Source organism: Megalobrama amblycephala, linkage group LG9 (genome assembly GCF_018812025.1).
Source record: "Megalobrama amblycephala isolate DHTTF-2021 linkage group LG9, ASM1881202v1, whole genome shotgun sequence".
NCBI classification, from domain to species: Eukaryota; Metazoa; Chordata; class Actinopteri; order Cypriniformes; family Xenocyprididae; genus Megalobrama; species Megalobrama amblycephala.
The window spans coordinates 42010441-42031356 of NC_063052.1; the positions used below are offsets into that span (position 1 = coordinate 42010441).

Sequence of the window (20916 nt, forward strand, 5' to 3'; positions counted from 1 at the left end):
TCCAAAGCTTGTAGTACATTAATATTTTTCAGACTGACTTACTGTAATTTTTGCCAGTATCTTGCTTACTGTATATACAGTACACAAATATTTCCATTAAAAAAAGTTACTGCAATTCACCAATACGTGTTAAAAGAAAACTTTTAGAGGAACTGCAGCATTTTTTTTTTCTATTTCACCTGTACTAAATCATACTTCTAACTATAAACATACTACAACATTTAGAACATTAAAACATGATTTACTGTAAATTAAAAATAAGAATATTCGTATACTGTGTGTTTGTATACTATGTGATAGAGTTGTCAAAAGTACAGGCTTCGGTACCACATCGGTACTGAAATTTTAAAAATGTGACCCTTAAGCGATGTTGAGCGGATTCATAAACACCTCTGACCCTAACACAGACATATCAGATGAGCGCATCAACACAATCAGAGGTTTTTATGAATCCGCTCAAAATTTCAGTACCGATTGGTACCAAAGTCAGTACTTTTGACACTCTTCTATGCATCATTCCGTGTCAAATCAACCAGAGGTCNGTAGCTCATTTTCTCATGGGTGGGCAAAGCAGAGAAAGGGGAGGTAACCTTTCCCCTTATGATGACATATAGGGAAGATTCCAGATTGGGTCGTCTGAGCTTTCATTTTCTAAAACGCGAAGCAAAACACCCAGTGCTCGGTTTACACCCATCGCCTTTTCTAGCCACTGAGGGACCATATGCAGGCTAGGGGAACTCATATTAATGTTAAAAAACCTCATAAAGTGAAATTTTCATGCCATGGGATCTTTAAAACAGTTCATGTGAGTTCAGTGGTTCTGCCTTAATATTATAAAGCGACGGTAATACTTTTTGTGCGCCAAAAAAACAATAACGACTTTTCAACAATATAGTGATGGGCCGATTTCAAAACACTGCTTCAGTGCTTTACGAATCGAATCAGTGATTTCGGATCTCTATTAAACGGCTAAACTGCTGAAAACATGTGACTTTGGCGCTCTGAATCATTGATTCGATTCATAAAGCTCCGAAGCAGTTTTGAAATCGGCCCATCACTATATTGTTGAGAAGTCATTATTTTGTTTTCTTGATCACAAAAAGTATTCTTGTCACTTTATAATATTAAAGTACCACAGGAACCAGGGTCTAAATGAAGTTCCAGGTCTGAAAGTACCTGCTCGCTACGTAGTACTTTTTCAGACTTTCGGGGGGTGGGACTTGGGTGCTGAACATTTTGATTGGTTGACTCCATGCAGCATTTTATTTTTAACCATCGTTTTTTTAAAGTCTGTTGCTGTGTGTGCAATAAGAGTTGTTTGCTACTCGAATCAACAACAGAGTTTAACAAATACAAGTGATGGACTGACAATGAGGTTCAGGTTTTATTAAGCTTATATGCAGAGGATGAAATCGAGTGGGAACTGGAAAGTCATGCACAGTCCTACATCACCAGACTATCTTCACTGTACTTTAGACTGCTATGGAATAACCCTCGCAGCTAACAATAGGTCTGGGGGGAAAAAAGTTCCTGGGACAAATTGTTCCACGAAATTTCGGTGGAAAACGCAGCTTATATGAGCATGAAACTCAGACAACTTTATGTGTGACATGAAGATTTTATTAACCAGACTGAGCACTTAAACTACCTTAACATACATGCATACAGTTTACCAAGAGAAAGAGAAAGCAAGAAGTTACAGCATTGTTTGAATTTCAGCAGATCTACAGCCTTAAGCAAACCATCAGTTTAGTTCTAACAAACCCTTCTTTAAAAGGGAAGTAAGGATACTAAATGTTTTAAATAATGAGACAAAGTTTAATACTTGCATGTCTCACCCAAATTTGTGGAGGCACCCATTGATCTTTGCTGATGTTGTCTTGATGAGAGAGATCCAGTTGGATTCAGAGGATCATTGGTGAATGGAAAGACAAGGCCGAAACCTGGCACAAGCTTGGGGGGTCTTCAGAAGTCTTCTAGGTCAGCATCATCTTCATATCAGCATTCTTCTATAAAAGAGACCCGTGATCTTGAAGTGTGAAGATGCCACACCCTCTTGAAGGTGAGCCAATAAGATGATGTTCCTTTAGAAGGAACTTTTATGAGTTTTTGTTCTCTAGCAGGATATTAGCATAAGAAATTGGATTGGATGCATGAGAGAAGAACTTTTTAGATTCTTATAATACTAATGTGTCACAGAGTTAGCAACATAAATTACTAAACAGGAAACAAAAGTTGGAGTCCATCGATACCAAACATGCTACCCATGTGATTTTAGTTAACCACAATATGCAACTCTGAAACATTAATACCAAAGGAGTTCAAAAGAGAGACCTATATTTAGGCCAAACCCTATAAAAGGTAAATCGTGAGATGGGAAAATTGGGTACGTTTATACATTTCTCATGTGGTTTTATATATAGAATAAAAAGGATTTATTTGTCCTTCTCAAAAAGAATTAAATCAGAATCACAAGTCTCTGCAAATTCTTTCTGATTGGTTACAGGAAGACTGAAGGTTTACAGAGTCTTGTTGAAAACTGCATTTGTTGCGGTTTTCTGAGGATGGTTCATAGACCTTTATTGAGACAGTTGATTATTCATTAAATATAATGAATACTTTGTGTTTGTTTGGTCCATATGCTACATATATGACGTGATAGTATGTCCCAAAGCTTGCACACTCAAAAGTATGTACTTTGTGTTCACAAAAAGAGTACATACTTTTAGGGCGTAGCATAATTAGGCAAATTGGGACGTAGCATTTCTTTATGAATGGGTCATTGAATCACTTTCTCAAATGATTCATTCAAAACTGTAGATTCATCCAGAAGCGAAACACCACATTCTGCTCGAGTTTTGTTTGTGTGAAACAGACAATATTTTTTGTAAAATGTATGTCAGCTATATTAACTTGTCTTGTAACATGCCCATGTTAAGTTGTATTATGCCAGATGTGAACGATTGGCCATAATTTCACCAATCCTGAAGCGTGCGCAACGTCTTTTACAATTTAACTTTCGCACTACATGATTTTGGTATTATAAAATAAAAAAGGGATTTCATGATCTATAATGACAAATGTTTAACAAAAATGGCAATAAAATTATACTTGTTATAAGATTCGAACAGCATAAAAAAAATGTAAAATGTGTGATGACAAACTAAGTTTGATTACTTTTTATTACACTTTTTACAAAATGAAATGTCATTATCCATGCAAGTGATTTCTGAAACCTCTTACTATATACAGATCACTACAGCTGCTTTCAGGAATGAGTTTGCAAATGACATTTCATGTCTTTGTGATATTTGAAACTCATCTCACACTGAGGACATGTGTAAGGCCTCTCTCCTGTGTGAAGCCTCATGTGAATGTTAAGGTTTCCTTTATGTATGAAACTCTTTCCACACTGAAGGCAGGTGAAAGGCTTCTCTCCAGTGTGAACTCTCACGTGAACCTCAAGGACTGATTTGGTTAAGCAACTCTTTCCACAGTGATGGCACACATAAGGCTTCTCTTTGGTGTGAGTTATTAAATGCTTCTCAAGGCGATCGCTGTCTGTGAAATTCCTTCCACACTGATGGCATGTAAAACCGTTTACTCTCAAGTGAGTCTTCATGTGCTGATTAAGGTATACTTTACGACTGAAACTCTTTCCACACTGAGCACATATGAATGGTTTCTCTCCAGTGTGAACTCTCATGTGAGACTTAAGATATTCTTTTTGTGAGTAGCTCTTCTCACACACTTTACAGGTGAAAGGTCTCTCTCCAGTGTGACTTCTCATGTGGTAATCAAAGTTTCCTTTATGTGCAAAACTCTGTCCACACTGTTGGCAGGTGAAAGGCTTCTCCCCGGTGTGAGTTCTCAGGTGTACAGTAAGCTGTTGTTTTTGAGTAAAACTGTGTCCACACTGTTGGCAGGTGTAAGGTTTCACTCCGGTGTGAATTCTGATGTGGGAATTAAAGTTTTCTTTACGTGCAAAACTCTGTCCACAATGTTGGCAGGTATAAGGCTTCTCTCCACTGTGAATTCTCATGTGTACAGTAAGGTTTTGTTTTTGAGCAAAACCCTGTCCACACTGAGGGCAGATGAAAGGCTTCTCTCCGGTGTGAATTCTTAAGTGGGACTTAAAGTTTTCTTTCTGTGTAAAACTCTGTCCACAATGTTGGCAGGTGTAAGGTTTCTCTCCAGTGTGAGTTCTCATGTGAACAGTAAGGTGTGGTTTTTTTAATAAAACTCTTTCCACACTGATTGCATACATGTGTCTTAGCTTCTCTTTTTATTAATGTAGTCTTTTCAGTCTGTGTGGATTTTTCTCCAGTCATGAAATCATGATCTTCATCACACTGATCTTTCTCTTCTACTTCATTCAATTCTTGACTTTCTTCTTTCAGTACCATCATCTCTAAAGAAAATAAGAAAAAAATAAGTAAATGCAAATTAACACCAGTTTATTGGCACAAAAGAACATACATCAAAATAGTGCATTAAAGGGTTAGTTCACCCCCCAAAAAAAATTGTCAATTATTCACCATCATGTTGCTTCCAAACCCGTAAGACTTCCGTTCATCTTTGGAACACAAATTAAGATATTTTTGATGAAATATGAGTATATGGTATATGACGCAATATAATCACCACTTCAAGGTCCAGAAAGGTACTAATGACATTTTAAAAGTTGACGTAACTGCAGTGTTTCACCTTAATGTTATGAAGCAACAAGAAAACTAATTTGTGCTCTGAAGATGAACAAAGGTCTTACAGGTGTAGAACAACATGAGGGTGAGTAATTGATAGAATTTTCATTTTTGGGTGAACTAACCCTTTAAAGGGATAGTTAAAAAAAATTATCCCATGATTTACTCACCCTCAAGCCATCCTAGGTGTATATGACCTTCTTCCAACGAACACAATCAGAGATTCTAAAATTATCCTTAGTCCTCCAAAGTTTACAATGGTTGCAAATAGCTGGCCACATTTTGAATTTAAAACTTTATAAAGTAAAATAATGAGCTTCCAGCACAACAGCCATACGCATTCGATGTACGTCAAAAAAAGCGCTTAACTTCAACGACGTAGTACACAATGACACAACGTACTACGCGTTATAGTGTGGGACATAGCGTAGTGTAGAACATCATGTCATTGTGTACTACGTCGAGGAAGTTAACACTTTTTGTAGTATGTCGAATGCGCATGCCTGTCATGCCAGAAGCGCGTTATTTTAATTTATAAAGTTTTAAATGAGGATATTTGTTTTACACAAAGGAATGGATTCACTTCAGAAGGCCTTTATTAAAAGATTAGTTCACTTTCAAATTAAAAATCTGATAATTTACTCACCCCCATGTTATCCAAGATGTTCATCTTTCTTTCTTCAGTCGAAAAGAAATTAAGGTTTTTGATGAAAACATTCCAGGATTTTTCTCCATATAGTGGACTTCAATGGAGCCCAAACGGTTGAAGGTCAAAATTATAGTTTCAGTGCAGCTTCAAAGCATTCTACATTATCTCAGACGAGGAATAAGGGTTTTATCTAGAGAAACCATTGCTCATTTTCCAAAAAAACAAAACAAAAAAAAACTTCTATACGTTTTATCAATAAATGCTCATCTTGAACTAGCTCTCTTCTTCTTCTCTATTTGAAGAAGTTTGAACTAATTGTTATATACTTGCACTAGCATATTGTATATGACAATTTAGTTCAAACTTTGATCTGTGGAGGGCAGTAATACACTTAGCAGTGTCTACACTGCCGGAATTCAAATAGAGAAGAAGAAGAGAGCTAGTTCAAGATGAGCATTTATTGATAAAACATATAGACCTTATGTAGCCCTGCCCCTTTTCAGCGTTGCTCTCGTTGTCTTTCGACTTCCGGTTTGTATTTCCACAGCGATATTACATTTATGAATTAACTGCTCGTTTTAAAATCTTCCCGACCTACTGACATTTGTTAAGACATCTGCTTTAAACATAACAATGCTCATGATAACTTTCATTAACTCTACAACAAGTAAATCCACTTAACCAACTAATTATTCTTTGACAGCGATGCCATAGAAATGTACAGAGCTACCGCAAAACGGAAGTTCAAAGACAATTTTATAAAGATGGCGGCGCGCTTGTTTCTCTGGTAAATAAGGTCTATAGAAGTTTTTTTTGTTTTTGTTTTTTTGGAAAATGAGCGATGGTTTCGCTAGATAAGACTCTTATTCCTCATCTAGTATCGTTTAAAGCCCTTTGAAGCTGCACTGAAACTGTAATTTTGACCTTCAAACGTTTGGGCTCCATTGAAGTCCACTATAAGGAGAATAATCCTGGAATGTTTTCATCAAAAGCCTTAATTTCTTTTCGACTGAAGAAAGAAAGACATGAACATCTTGGATGACATGGGGGTGAGTAAATTATCAGGAAATTTTAATTTGAAAGTGAACTAATCCTTTAACCCCCTGTAGTCATATAGATTTATTTTTTATTTTTTTTATGGATGGATGCATTTTTTGTCTACAAAATGTGGGCAGCCATTCACAACCATTATAAACCTTGGAGGACTATGGATATGTTTAAATGTATCTCCGATTGTGTTCGTCTGAAAGAAGATAGTCATATACACCTAGGATGGCTTGAGGGTGAGTAAATCATGGGATCTTTTTCATTTTTGGATGAACTATCCATAAAGCATCAAAGTAATCAGCATGTATGCTATACAATAATCCTATACCCAATAAGCTACTGAAAGTGGAGTTACCCATTATCTCAGAATCTCTTCTCAATTTTGTTAACTGTTTGCTTTCTTTAGGACACAGCAAGACAGTCCAAGAAAGCTGGCAGTTATCAAACTCCTTAACACTTGAACCAAGAGAGCTGGATTATTATGGGCCAACCCCAAATCTGCCATTCATGTCAATAATATAAAAAAAATAAAAAATTTGTCCACGTCTCAACTAACCTGTTTGTGTCTCAGTATTTTCTTGTTTCACTCTGAAAGTTTCTTCAATCTTAATGTCTTCACTCTCCTCTTTAATAAACTCCATCTTTATAATAGTGTCACGTGGATCTCAGCTGCTTCACCAGGAGTTTTTCTGTGTGTTTGTCCTGTTTAAGATGAGAATAATTAAAAGAAAGAAAAATAAATCCACACTAAATATCTGGAGGCGTCTCAATCAGCTCTAGTTCAGTAATTCAGAGAGATAGTTTAAGGTGCAGTAGGTGATCTGGGAAATGCTAACTTTAGCCTGCTAGCACTGAAAGCATACAATCCCACAGAAGAAACATACTGAGGTAAAAATTCAAAAATGTTGTTTTTTTTATTTATAATATAATATAGTTAAGTAATATAACATGACAAGGGAGCTATTTTGTGAATATTCTCACGATTGCAAACGTTACATTGATTTTAGTTCAATAAACAAGTAGTTACACACCCAATATCGATAGACCAATGAAAATAGCTCCAAACAAAGATCACAGCAGAACTATTGCGTATCTCAAAGCAACTCTCAGCGATATTTTGTTACTGAATGATTCAGCTTTTTGAGTTGTAATTTTGCTGTGTAAATTATGTAATTTAATTGGTAACAGCCCTATAGTGCATATTGAATTAATTTATCAAATGTAAGAATTTGACATGAACAATGAAGCATACATTTTATAAGATTAAAAAAAGGCCTTTATAAAGGTAAAGAACATCCTGGGGAAAATATAAAAAATATACAGATTTAAGAATGTATATGAAAAGTTCAATGTATATCAATGCATATCAAATAGCCTTTATGACAGCGAAAATATTGTTTTATTCTTACATGTAACATAGGTATGTACTATAATGTGTATTTCTATCACAGGTTTGGTCTTAAGTTTCATACAAGGTGGTATTAAAAAGGTCTTAAATTTAACTTGTTTGTATCTAGACACCCTGGTGTGATGTCTGCATGAACAGGCTGTGCAATGGTACTATACAAACACACTGTGACTGACAGGGAACACGTACTATCATTTCATTCAGACAGAACGCAATGATTGAACGAACATTTTATGCTCCTACGTCTTCCACAGACAATATATATTTATAAAATACATTTAGACCATTTAACAGTGTTTGCTGTCAGGATATGAGGAGACTTTCAACCAGCATAACAAAATGTTTCTGTAGAAAATCACCTATTGCACCTTTAATGGCCTGATTAGACACACAAAAAAGCTTAGAACTAGCACTAAAATTACATACACTTAATATCTGTGATTTATATTTGGTATTTTAATATGTACATTTATTAGATTACACTAGTTTAATAATTAGATGTCATTACACACGTTTTACAGTATTACAATGTTACATTCAACAAATATTAAGCCATTTTACAAAATCTAAAATTCCCTGAACAGGTTGCAATGTTTAAGAACACAAACCTTTCTCCAACCGAATCATAACAAATGCAGGAGCTCGGCGCAGACTTATGACGTCACATCGCCAATATAAAAGTCCCGTTCAGACGCTGCTGTGTAAAATCACAAATGTGCTTAGAAATTATAGGCTACAATATACGAATAATTAAATAGATGTCAGAATAATTCAGAGTTTAATTATTGGTGAAATACATACATACATACATGAATGTTTTCTTTCCAATGATGTGTTGAAAATATTAATAACTTCTAATGAAAAAGATAAAAAAAAAAAAATGAAAAGGGCTAAAATAATGAAAAGCATTTAAATTCAATACTGAGTAATATGACTATGGACTTAAAGATATGACTAACTGAATTTGACTTCATCAACCTAAAATTAAAACCAATATTTTCTCCATAATGTTTTGCCTTCACGACTTGTTAAACAAATGAAACTATTGGCCCAGACTTTGTGAATATCATAAACAATAGACCCTTTTCACAGACTGTGATGGTGTGTTTTAAAGGTCATCAGTATCGTAAATCCTGCAAAGTTTTTTATATTTTAATTTTTTTTTAAAAACGTAGGTACATTCATAACACTATACTTACTATTATATTACCATTGCATCAAATTACAAAAACCTAGTTAATGCTGCTCTGAGGGTGTTTCTAATACAGCGGCAATGATAGTGACAGTAAAAATGACATCTTTCTCTCTTCTGACTGCCGTTATCAATCTCTATTTTCCCCCCTCTTTTTGAAAGTTGTGAAAACACTATTGTGGAGTTTTTCTTTTGCTATTTGAGCAAATGGAAACACAATATATATATATATATGTTTTCTCTCATTCACAGCTATAGAATTTTACCCTACTATGATGACTTCTGCTTCTGAGAAACCCTGAAATATAAAAAAGGTTCATTGTCTTTTGACTGGGACTGTTCTAAATGAACTTCAGTAACACTAATCCATAAGAAGTTCTTACATGATTCCAAAGTTTACTCCAATTTTATACCTATTTCTTATTATGCCCTTCTTATCTACATTTTTAGAAAAATAATAATACTTATACAGTTGCAAAATTATTTGAGTATTAACTGTATTTCAGTTCATTTCCAGTCTGGCTTTAACAGTGTTGGGGTAGTTACTCAAAAAATGTAATTAGTTACTAGTTACTTCTGTAAATTGTAATGAGATTACTTTACTAGTTACTGCATTTGAAAAGTAACTTCACTACTTATTACTTTACTTTACTTTTTCTTAATTTACCGTGTAGATATATGGACAAACATCATAGCCCTATCATCACTTAATCTTTCTGCATAGAGTTTATTGTATAAATACCCAGCTAACAATTTTTGGTTCCCAGAACGTTCCGGGAACGTTCGTTTCTGGTTCCCAGAACGTTCCCGGAACGTTCCCAGAACAAAGATTCTAACGTTCCCTGTTGGTTCTCCAGGAAAGTTTTCTTTACGTAAATAGAACGTTCCCTTTAGGTTAGGGGAACGTTCCCGGAACGTTCCCGGAAGGTTCCCGCAACGTTCCGGGAACGTTCTGGGAACGTTGCGGGAACGTTCGGGGAACGTTCCGGGAACGTTGCGGGAACGTTCCGGGAACGTTCTTAGAAGGTTCCCAGAACGTTCTCAGAACGTTCCCCTAACCTATACATCCAGATATTCAAATAACACAGTCTACAAAAAATAGTCTACTTAGTTTATTGCTCAAAAATAAAAGAATCATACGAATATATTATTACAATAAATTTCATTTACAGAAACAATCTATAAATAAGTCATATACATATTTTTTTTAAACAACACATATCATACAATTCCATTGAAAACATTAATAACCATGAACATGAAAATTCTAAAACTTTAAGAATCATAATAATTTAATAAATGTTAACAGTTCATATATCATATGCTAATTATTATCAAATATATCACGAGAAACTATAGTCATTGCTTATTGTTCAGAAAACATAAGAATTGTTTGAACCATGAATAATATTATTAAAATAATTATTATCGAATATGAGAAACTATAGTCATTGCTTATTGTCCAGAAAACATAATAATTGTTTGAACCATGAATAGTAATATTATTAAAATAAGTTTTATCAAATATGAGAAACTATAGTAATTGCTTATTGTTCAGAAAACATAAGAATTGTAAGAACCATGAATAGTAATATTATTAAAAGAAATATAATTTGTATTTACAGAAACAATCTCTATAATCTATATACATAAACCATGAACATATTTTAAACAACAAATACAAAATTGAACGTAACAATCATGAACATGAAAATTCTAAAACTTTAAGAGATTATAATAATTTAATAAATGTAAACAGGTCATATATCATATGCTAATTATTATCAAATATATCACGAGAAACTATAGTCGTTGCTTATTGTTCAGAAAACATAAGAATCGTAAGAACCATGAATAGTAATATTATTAAAAGAAATATAATTTGTATTTACAGAAACAATCTCTATAATCTATATACATAAACCATGAACATATTTTAAACAACAAATACAAAATTGAACGTAATAATCATGAACATGAATATAATAAAACTTAGAGTTATAATAATTTAATAAATGGGCTATATTATCGTATACTAATTATTATCAAATACATCATGAGAAAGCCACATGTTAATTTAAACAACATATTTACACATCATATAATGAAATATGCAAAAAATATTTCACCACACATCTTCAATTCCCCATCATCTGCAAATCAAAAACAAATACACGAAAAGGACATGAGTCAAATTATAAACATTTCACTGTGCTGTTGAGTAATAGTTATGTCATTGCAGTTTTGCCGATGTCTTGTGGACTGATTGTTATGCGCTGATATTATGATATGCATTGTAAAAATACATCACTCAGGTAGTACTGATATATGATACTACATAGGCTATTTTATTTCCCCTCACACTACAACAAATCTTTAAAACTTAATAGTATTATTCAGAACAGAACAAGAATGAAAAATCTAATATATAAACGTCAAGCCAAAATGAATTCATTTAAAACTTGAAACAGAAACCGGCGTTATAACCTACCTCTCTCATTTGGCACAAATCCAAATGTTATATCACGATGTATTTGGATGCTAAACTATAATTTAAACTCTGTGATTGTACACAGACTATTTAAAATGAGCAGTGTAACTTTTTATATAGTTGACTGTATTTTATTTTGACAATGAACAGGCTGCAATGTCAAGTTACTAAAAATTCTTATGTTGTGCGTGCCCGTGAGGCGCCGGCGCTATCACTTGAATTTTCTTATAAAAGCGGAAAAACTTAAAATACTTAGAAGTTTATGGTCATAAGAGTAACATCATTCATTCGAATCTGTGAAGGGTTAGGCTTATTATTTTTGTACACTCACAATAAAAACAAAACATTGCTTGTAAAATAAAGAAAACAAAAGTAATTTTCGGCCGTCTCCTTTTCCTTTGAGCTTCTCAAAAATGAACCGAAACTCAGCATATAGTCTATTACTTGTCGCATTTTTTTCTTTCATTTTTTTAATCTGTTAATCGTTTAAGTGAAATATATTTCGCGTATAGGCATAGGCTGTTTATTCCTTTTATATGATTTTACCCTATTTTTTTCTCCGAGAAGCGCTGCCGGTGCGTGATGATGATGATGAATATGAATCCTCGTGTTCTGTTGTTTATTCTGCTATTTGTGCCTGTATTGTAGGCTAAAACTAAACCCCTGGATTTTTTGTCTTCATTCTAATTTTGTTTAATTATAATTTAGCATAATCTTGTCGGTTAATGAAAGGTGAAAGGATAATGATCGCGTCGGTTGAAAGTCAGGGGGAAAAAACGAAAGGATATTGACAAGGCAACATTTCTCATTTTCGTTTAGTTTAGGTTTTTCAACTATTATTTATATTTTATTATATTTCAGGTTTATTTCGATTAGCATAAATGTTTTTAATAGTTTTAGTTTTTGTTAGTTAACTATAATTGTTACAAATGTAGCGCAAAAGCGCAATAGGCTAGTGGCCATAGATGTGCTGGATGTGATGGCGCATGAGAAATATACGCATGACAAAGCAAGGAAGACTGTTCCAGAAGTCGCGATACAGTGTTTGGGTTAATTATTAATAACTGTGTGGATCCATTTGAGAAAAACGAGTCTCTAATTTTTCATTACTTGTTTAAGATTTATTATATATGCGAATATTTAGAAATAGTCTAGTTTTTAGGTCATAAATCTACTCGATAGAATTGATGAGTCATGCCATGATATAAACTGAATGTCAGAGTCATACTGAGTAATAAAAAAGAGCCTATTAATGACAAAACAATGGTGTAGGCTACCACCAACTCTTACTGACATAGCATTGATAATTGATAATCTCAAAACAAAATTAGCATTATTGCTTACCATTTTAAATGCCTGTGTGGGGCAAATTTTAGCACCATTGAAATAAGGTCTTCCACGTCAGCTGCCTTTAAAGACCTAAAAAGCTTTTGCGTTGCTCCTAGAAGAAAGAATAACATAGAAGGTTGATTTATGTGAAAATTGGTGTTAGATTTGAGATATGGTACCATAACAATATTTATTTTATTTCAAAGTGCAAAATACAAAACAATGATTGATAGTAGTTGTGGAAAAAAAAAAACTTGCCTATAATTATATCACAGATAATTAAGTCTTTGAAGGCTAGTTTCCCTTTTTTCCCTTTTAAACTGTAGGCACTCAAGACGTTGTTTGATGCAACCTTGCGCAACATTTTGCGCACGGCTGCCCCTGAATTTGTTCCTCCAAGCGATCGAAGGTAGTTCATCTGTTAGAAAACAAACAAACAAAAAAATCATAATTAAACAACACTGTTATTTAGAATTTTGCTATTATGATAGCAGCTGAAAGAGTGTTTTGTTTGTTTGAATGAATGGAAACTGTTGAATCCATGGCCGATGTGTTGAAAGTTTTTAAATGAGGAAGGGAAAGAGAGACAGAAGCGCGTTCATCTCCATTGTTAAGATTTACTGTACTTTGCAACAACACCTGTTCAAATATATTTTATTTTGAAATGTCTTTATCGTAATTATAGTTTTTAATTAATTGCTTTTAAACTTAACAAATAACTTCTGTTTAGGGTTTGTAACTAAACAAATCAATACATTTCATTTTAAGGCTTTCGCGCAACTTGTTTCCGTCACAACAAGGCAGACATGCACAGGTTTACTAAGAGCAAAAAATGTAAAATCAATAAGATAACTGAGGAATTAGTCATCAGATGCCATGTCCGTTATTTGCAGCAAAAATCTGCAAAAATACAGCAAAAATCTGTATCTCAAACAGATTAATTTAAATAAGTTATTTCACCACCTGCGTGACATCATTAACTAACGTTTGCATCCGTAGGCTACTATGTTAGTTAAGCTGGAGATCAGGGCTGGATTTCCCGATAACGTTGTTTCTTAGCGCGCTACGAAGACTCTAAAGGTAGACCTTAACTGAATATAGGCTACCGTTTCCAGGCGTGTTCCCCGAACTGGGCTGGGTTTCCGATAACGTTGTCTCTTAGCGCGCTACGAAGACTCTAAAGGTAGACCTTAACTGAAGATGTACCGTTTCCAGGCGTGTTCCCCGAACTATACCTTATGAGGTTGCTTAAGGTATATCTTCTTAAGTGCGACGTTACCAGGTGCTGTCCATGGCGGCGGTGCTGAAATGGTTGATATCGATGGCTCGAGAATCGATAATTCTCTCTATACAGGGTCTGCTTCACTGCGTTATGTGAGAAATCAGTGTTCTTCATAAAAAGAAGTACTTCGGAAGTAGAAATTGCATTTATCAGGACTCATGGGATGTTATAAAATTAATCCAAATTGCAAACTAAATCTACATTGTAATTTATCTACATTCTGGGGGCGCGGAGCTCCATCAGCGTGAGTTTAAGGCGACCATTATTTAGAACAAAGTTTTAATTCCTTGGAGACGCGTCATGCAGCTGACAGACATGTAGGTGTCGCGTTTATATCGTTTATTTATTTTTATTTTTTTATATTTACAAACTTGTTAACTATATCATGAATTTTATGATATATTCCGATTGTAAAATATGTGGAAGTGAATGTGTTTTGTTGCGTGATGAGTTTGCACGGCAGATAGAGCTGTCGGATATACGAAATCTTCCCCGAAATACATATAGCCTTAGTATGTGGCCGGTGAACAGCGAGAAGAATAGAGTAAACTTTATTGTTTCATAAACAATGTGTATCTGATATGAATAAAACACTTCGTCAAATTATAATTGAAAGGGTTATTGTTGCAGCTTCCGTAGACATCAGTGTAATTTGAATTTAACAAATTATAAATGTCTTTTTTATGCAGTAGCCTTCTTAATTCAAATGTGTATTTAAATGTCTGAAACCTAAAATAAAGAGCGATGAGGTTAAAAACACTGAATAGTTGTGATAACGTTATGACAAGCGCAGAGCGCGCGTCTGTCTCTGGATCAGCGCTAAAGCACATTTGAATTTAGCAGTGATTTTTTTGCATTTTATTCTTGCCATAATCCTAATCAAACACTGGGTGTATTACAGCTTCAGAATTATATTCGTATTGACTGTCAACAGTGATAAGGTATAGCTAAGAGTGGTCCAGACCAACCTTACGAAAGTATGACTTACAGAAGGTATACTTAACTAAGAACGTTTCGGGAAACACATATTAACGTTAAGGTACAGCTTAAGGTATAATTTAAGAGCGACGTAGAGTTAAGAAGGTTTCGGGAAACCCAGCCCTGTTCCTTAGGAGGTTGCTTAAGGTATATCTTCTTAATTGCGACGTTAGGTGCTGTCCACGGCGCTGGTGCTGAATTGGTTGATATCGATGGCTCGAGAATCGATAATTAACTCTATACAGGGGCTGATTCACTGCATTATGTGAGAAATTAGTGTTCTTTATAAAAAGAAGCACTTCAGAAGTAGAAATTGTTATTTTTGAACAGTTTTAATTCCTTTGAGACGCGTCCTGCAGCTGACAGACATGTAGGTATCGCGTTTATATCGTTTTTTTCATTTTTAATTCAAAATATTCACCAACCATTTAACTATAACTTAAAAACACCGAATAGTAGTTGTGATACATGACAAGCGCGGAGCGCGCGTCTGGCTCTGGATCAGCGCTAAAGCACTGTAGATGTCGCAGATAAAGAGCATTTTCTCGCTGAATATTTTGGTCACTTGAAAGTTTATTTTTGTTATAAATGTTGTTATAAATAATTGAATACTTGTTTGGGTATTGTATATTTTATTTGCATGATAGCTAGCAATAGTGACATCTAGTGGAGTACATGACTAGCGTTTGATATGTGACTTTTTTTTGCTGCGTGAGCAACGGAAAACATGAGGTGATGACACGAATTGAGAGGTGATCTGATCTGACACAAAGATTGAGAATTTGATAAGAAGATGTCTCATAATGTCTCCTGGATCCTTATTGGAAGGCACACGGTATGTTTGCTTATATTTTGTTCATAATTTAAGGTAGCTATTGTGTGTATTATGTTTAATAAGCTATGGGCTTAATTGAACGACGTCATGGCAAAATTCACTTCACAAATTTGATTGTAATTTGTATTTATTTTCAGTTTTTTTCACGGTGTTCATTTGATGGGTGATGTCGACTGTCTCTACTCCTAAGAAGAAGACATTAAAATTGAAGCAATCAAAGGCATCAGTTGAACCGTGTTTTTTTTTAGTCACGGAGAAAAAATTCAGGAGTCGTTATAGTGAAAAAACGTGTATTCACATTCCCTGGAAGAGTGCCAGATTTCATCGTGGAAAAAGAAAGATCGTTGTCAGACTTCGACGTGAAGAGCATCCAATCGACCCCGCTGGAAAACTGCAGCCATTGGTGATGGAGAAGATGTTGCCATTCATGGAACAACGCGATTTCGTCGCATTGAAACTCCATTGTTTATCGTGACTGCATTCCTTGCCGTGCAGAAGAGCAACGCAAGAAGTTATTGCTGCAGTGACGAGATAGCCACAAGACGACAACGTTGCAAAGTTTTATGACAATTCGGTTGTCAATAAGAGTTGCTACCTTTGGGTTCACAGGTCAGACTGTATCTTTTCAGCTTGAAATTTAATTTCTTGGTTTATGCTGCCTTAACATTTTTTTATAGTTGAAATTGTATGCAAATGGTTGAAACAAATATTTGCTTAGTTTATAGAAGTGTGTAACTTGTTTAATAATTGTCATTGAGCATTTTCTTGTGGTATTACAGCTTGCTATTAGTGTTTAAAGCTGAATAATAGTGTGGTTTAAAGACCAAGTGACCAAGTGATTAGAATCAAGTGATTAGACCAAGTGATTAAAGCTCTTGAAGATGAAAAGGCACAATTAGAGGAGAAATTAGAAACTGAAATTGATGTCTCAGACAGACAAAAATGTGAAGAATGCTTAGCTGAAGTTAATGCAGATCTGGAAGTTAAAAGAGACTCCAGGAATCATCATCATGAGTTGAGCAAGAAGTTAGGTGATCAGAAAGAGAAAGGCGTCCAACAGAAAAAATGCTTAAGTTGAGACGTGACGAGTTAGTTAAAAGAGAACGGAAGTTTATGTGATATCAGCAGTAAAGCTCAGTTTATCAGATCTAAACTGAAAGAAGAGTGCTCTAAAACCGAGTTAGACAACATGATGGTAACTGCAGAAAAACGTGAAGCAGAGTTATATGAGAGCATTCATGCATTGAACGTCCCATCTCAAGATATAAGAAGGAGAATGGATAGCTGCGCTTCGGTTACTAGTGAAATAACTGCACTGAAAAGAGGCTGCGCACAAGTTGGTACTAAAGTGTTTGATGCGGAGGCTGTAAAAGAAACACTCCTCCAGCTACTTCAAAGAGATGACGCCAGGTCAGTTTATGGATCAACTGTTTCGAGAGCTGAACGAGATAGTCAGCAGGGAAGCCATATGTCAGTAAAAAGAGCGGAAGCAGCGGCACGCTTAGCTGCGAAACGTGCTGAACTGAAGAGAGAAAAAGAAATCTCAGCTCAAAGAAAAGAGGTGCTAGCTCAACAAGAGAGGTTAAAAATGCTGGAGGAGCAAAGGGATCTTGAAGTCATGGAAGCTGAATACTTTGTGTATGCAGAAGTGGAATCAAGATTGAACGCTGAAATAGGAGATACTAAAGAGAGAAGCACATTGCCTCCATGTCAGCACCCTCTGCAACACAATAACCCTTCATGCATCAAGGTTTCCCAAGAAACTTTAGCTCAACCTTGGTCTGAAAAGGAGCTGGGGACAAAAGTAGATGAGGTCTTGTTAGTGAAGGCATTAAAAGAATCCCTGATGATGACCAAACTTCCAGCTCCAGAGCCATTCACGTTTACAGGTGATCCACTCAAGTTCACTGAAACGAACTACACAACCCCAGCGCAGAGGCTGTTCTATCTTAAAAGGTACATAAGTGGAGATGCACTTAGTGTACTAGAGGGAACCTTTTATAGGAGTGATGAGGATGCATACACTCAAGCTTGGGATGCCCTGATCAAACGCTATGGACACCCTTTTGTAGTTGAAAGAGCATTTAGGGCAAAGCTGAGTAATTGGCCAAAAATCAGACCTAAGGGATCACTGAAGTTAAGGGAGTTTAGTGATTTCCTCATCTCCTGCAAAAATTCAATGCCTCATGTAGTAGGTCTAGAAGTTTTGGACGATTGTGAAGAAAACCAAAAATTGCTTCAATTTCTTCAACAGTTGGATGAAAGGGTTCAACACAACAAAGAAGGACATGTGGAAATGCCCTTACCTTTCAGAGAGCTTCCTCAATTACTAAACAATAAGCAGCATGCTACAGTTCATTTGAAGCATTTGAAAAGAAAACTGGAGAAAAGTCCTAAGTACAGAGAGGACTATTTGAGATTTATGAACAGTGTCTTTAAAGTTGGTGATGCCAAAGATGCAGATGCCACACCAAAAGAAGGCAATACTTGGTACATTCCGTACCATGGGAATAATTCTTAAGAAGCAGACATTATAATTGAAGCAAACAAAGGCATCAGTTGAAGCGTGTTTTTTCTAATCACAGAGAAAAAAATCAGGAGCCGTTATATATATGAATTTAGCAGTGAATATTTGCAGTTTATTTTTTTGCCATAATTCTAATCTAACACTGGGTGTATTACAGCTTCAGAATTATATTCGTATAGACTGTCAACAGTGATAAGGTACAGCTAAGAGTGGTCCTAACCAACCTTACGAAAGATAGTTGTACATTTAAGTGACTTATGTATTACCAGCTTGGTCCTTTTGTCCTTATTTCCCAGTTCTGTGTTTAGTGTATCCAGCTCATCCACAGTCTGGCATGGTCCATTTTCCAGGATGTCCCCCCCTTCCTCAGTCACTGTCACCGTCCCAGCAACAGCAGCCAGTATGCTTCTTTGCATCGCTAAGATGTCTTGCTGGGTTTCTGCAATGTCTTGCAGTTTTTGCAAGACTTTTGTGCGATAGTCTGTGAAGCAATATTGCAGATTGGTACTTGAAAATACAGTATAGTGTGAAAAATCAAAAACGTGACTTACTCTTTGTTGCTGCTTCTGAAGAACACTGGGGCTCTTCTAAGAGGAGCTGTGAGGCAGCTGTGGCATTACATTAGAATTTACTTTTCAAAGTTTAGAAGTAAATCACTCTATCTAGAATGGTTAATACAATAATATAATAATATAATGAAATTTTGTAAAATACCTTGAAGGGGTTGTGCCATACACGATAGCCGGGATGCTGGCGGTGATGCTTCTGCTGCAAAAATAAAATCCAAACAGACTTAGCATTCATAAGTTGAAGGGATAAGTATACATAAAAAAGAGAGACAAGTCAAAATGTATCTGTTGCCAGTGAGAAGGCAGAGAGAGAAATATTTTTTTTTAATTATGTATTTATACTTAAAAATATATTTGTATATTCTACAAACCATTGTCCAGAGGCTGAAAATTGGAGAATGGCTTATCTGTGAATATAAAATAAAAAGGAAAAGGCATCTAATAGGTTGGTTAAAAGTTATGTGTTAATCATGTTACATGTTTAACAACTTACATTTGGGTGGAAGAGGTTTTGAAAGGGTTTTATTCTCAGTTGGGAAAACTCTGCTATCATCTAAAATTAAAAACAGAGTTCACAAATAGAACTGAAATTAATAAAACAATTATGACACATCGTGCACTCCATAATGTTTGAGATAAATATATATATTTTTTCTTAACCCTTGTGCGATCTTTGTTTGGGGTACATTCAGGGTCTCTCTTTAAATCACTTTATAAAAGACCCACATTTTACTGTTTCTTGTCCTTGATTTCTCTGAATGTCCTGTAACTGGAGATCTCAACATTGGCAGTCTAGTGCAGTGTGTGTGTGTCTGTGTGTGTTCTTTTCACCACAACGTTGTAAATTCCTGACTTTACTATCTTAGTGGGGCCAGCAGTATAAACCAGAATGTGTGTGTGTGTGTGTGTGTGTGTGTGAGAGAGAGAGAGAGAGAGAGAGAGAGAGAGAGAGAGAGAGTGAGTGAGTGAGAGAGAGAGAGAGAGAGAGAGAGAGAGAGAGAGAGATTGTGTGATCAGTGCTCATGCAGGATTGCTAAGAAAATCATCTCTTGTCTCTTTTCTACCATTATGGCATTTCTTGTCAGCTGCCATTCTGGAATGAGCTTCATAACTGAATGTCTTGATTGCACTTTGAAACAGCCAAGTATTCTTGAGTCACACGGATCTCTGAAAAGTGGTTCAGTTTTTTCAAAAAGTTTGCACAACAGCATCTGGGAACCTGAATCATCCAATTCTTCTCTCTCTTCGATGGCCTCGCAACAATGTCCTTCAGCAAGAATGAAGGCATTGTTAGGCCTTTTGATTTTGGACTTGGAAGTATCCACAGACAGTGGGGAATTTGACGTTTCCCCCAGCCGTTTGACCACTTGAGTAAGTGGCTGCTTTCCTGATCTTACGAGACGTTTCAGTTTCCCAAGATAGTTCTCAAATGGGAATGCGCTGCACGCATCAAGACTGCCAAAAGCCATTGCCTGTTCCGGTAGATGTACCATTGAATGTATATTGTACACCATGAAGTGACTTCCATAGAGTTCTTTTGTTTCTCCAACAAAGTATGTCATCAGCTCTTTACAGTAGCTGTTGTGGTCCACTGCCAGAGTAGGGCAGAGCAGAAGACCCAAGGCAACACTGAACGCCATGAAATGTTCATACAACTGGTCTGCCAGAATTCCCTTCAGCACGATCTTGCCAGTGTATACAGCAAACTGACGCAGTTCTGTTGCCTTCCACCTGTCGATGTCTTCTAGGTTCCTTGGTTTTCGGGCAAAACAGCTTGGAATGACCTCCCTAAGTGACAGCAGCCTTTGAGTCACTTCATTTATTTGACCAGCAGACATTCTCACCTTTCTGTCTCCTCTAACCCACTCTGTGATGAGCTTTTTCATTACACCCAGGCAGGCTTGGT

The 20916-nt window shown here is 35.6% G+C and overlaps 1 protein-coding gene and 1 pseudogene across 2 annotated transcripts; both read right to left on the reverse strand.

Annotated features, from left to right (window-relative positions):
- Positions 1-3164: 3164 nt before the first annotated feature.
- LOC125275973 lies at positions 3165-8823 on the reverse strand (annotated as a pseudogene).
- Positions 8824-10096: 1273 nt separating this feature from the next.
- On the reverse strand, positions 10097-19731 carry LOC125275974. Of its 2 annotated transcripts, XM_048203350.1 has the most exons (8): positions 19504-19731; positions 19382-19417; positions 19156-19209; positions 18993-19049; positions 18708-18922; positions 13078-13237; positions 12835-12931; positions 10097-11152 (listed from the first exon to the last, which is right to left on the reverse strand). In XM_048203350.1, coding segments are annotated over exons 3-8 (549 nt in total). In that variant the 5' UTR covers positions 19175-19209; positions 19382-19417; positions 19504-19731; the 3' UTR covers positions 10097-11151. The 2 variants fall into 2 exon arrangements, with proteins under 2 accessions (XP_048059307.1, XP_048059306.1); XM_048203349.1 differs by having other exon boundaries at positions 19382-19731.
- Between the last annotated feature and the right edge of the window lie 1185 nt (positions 19732-20916).

What these genes read in the sequence shown, in the direction of transcription:
- LOC125275974 (XM_048203349.1), bottom strand. Translation starts at nt 19,448, where the DNA reads ATGCCTTTTCCTTTTTATTTTATATTCACAGATAAGCCATTCTCCAAT. An exon ending in TTCAGAAGCAGCAACAAAGA is followed by an intron (nt 18,923 to 18,992) that starts GTAAGTCACGTT and finishes ATTGCTTCACAG; the next exon opens with ACTATCGCACAAAAGTCTTG. An exon ending in AGGACAAAAGGACCAAGCTG is followed by an intron (nt 13,238 to 18,707) that starts GTAATACATAAG and finishes GTTTTCTAACAG; the next exon opens with ATGAACTACCTTCGATCGCT.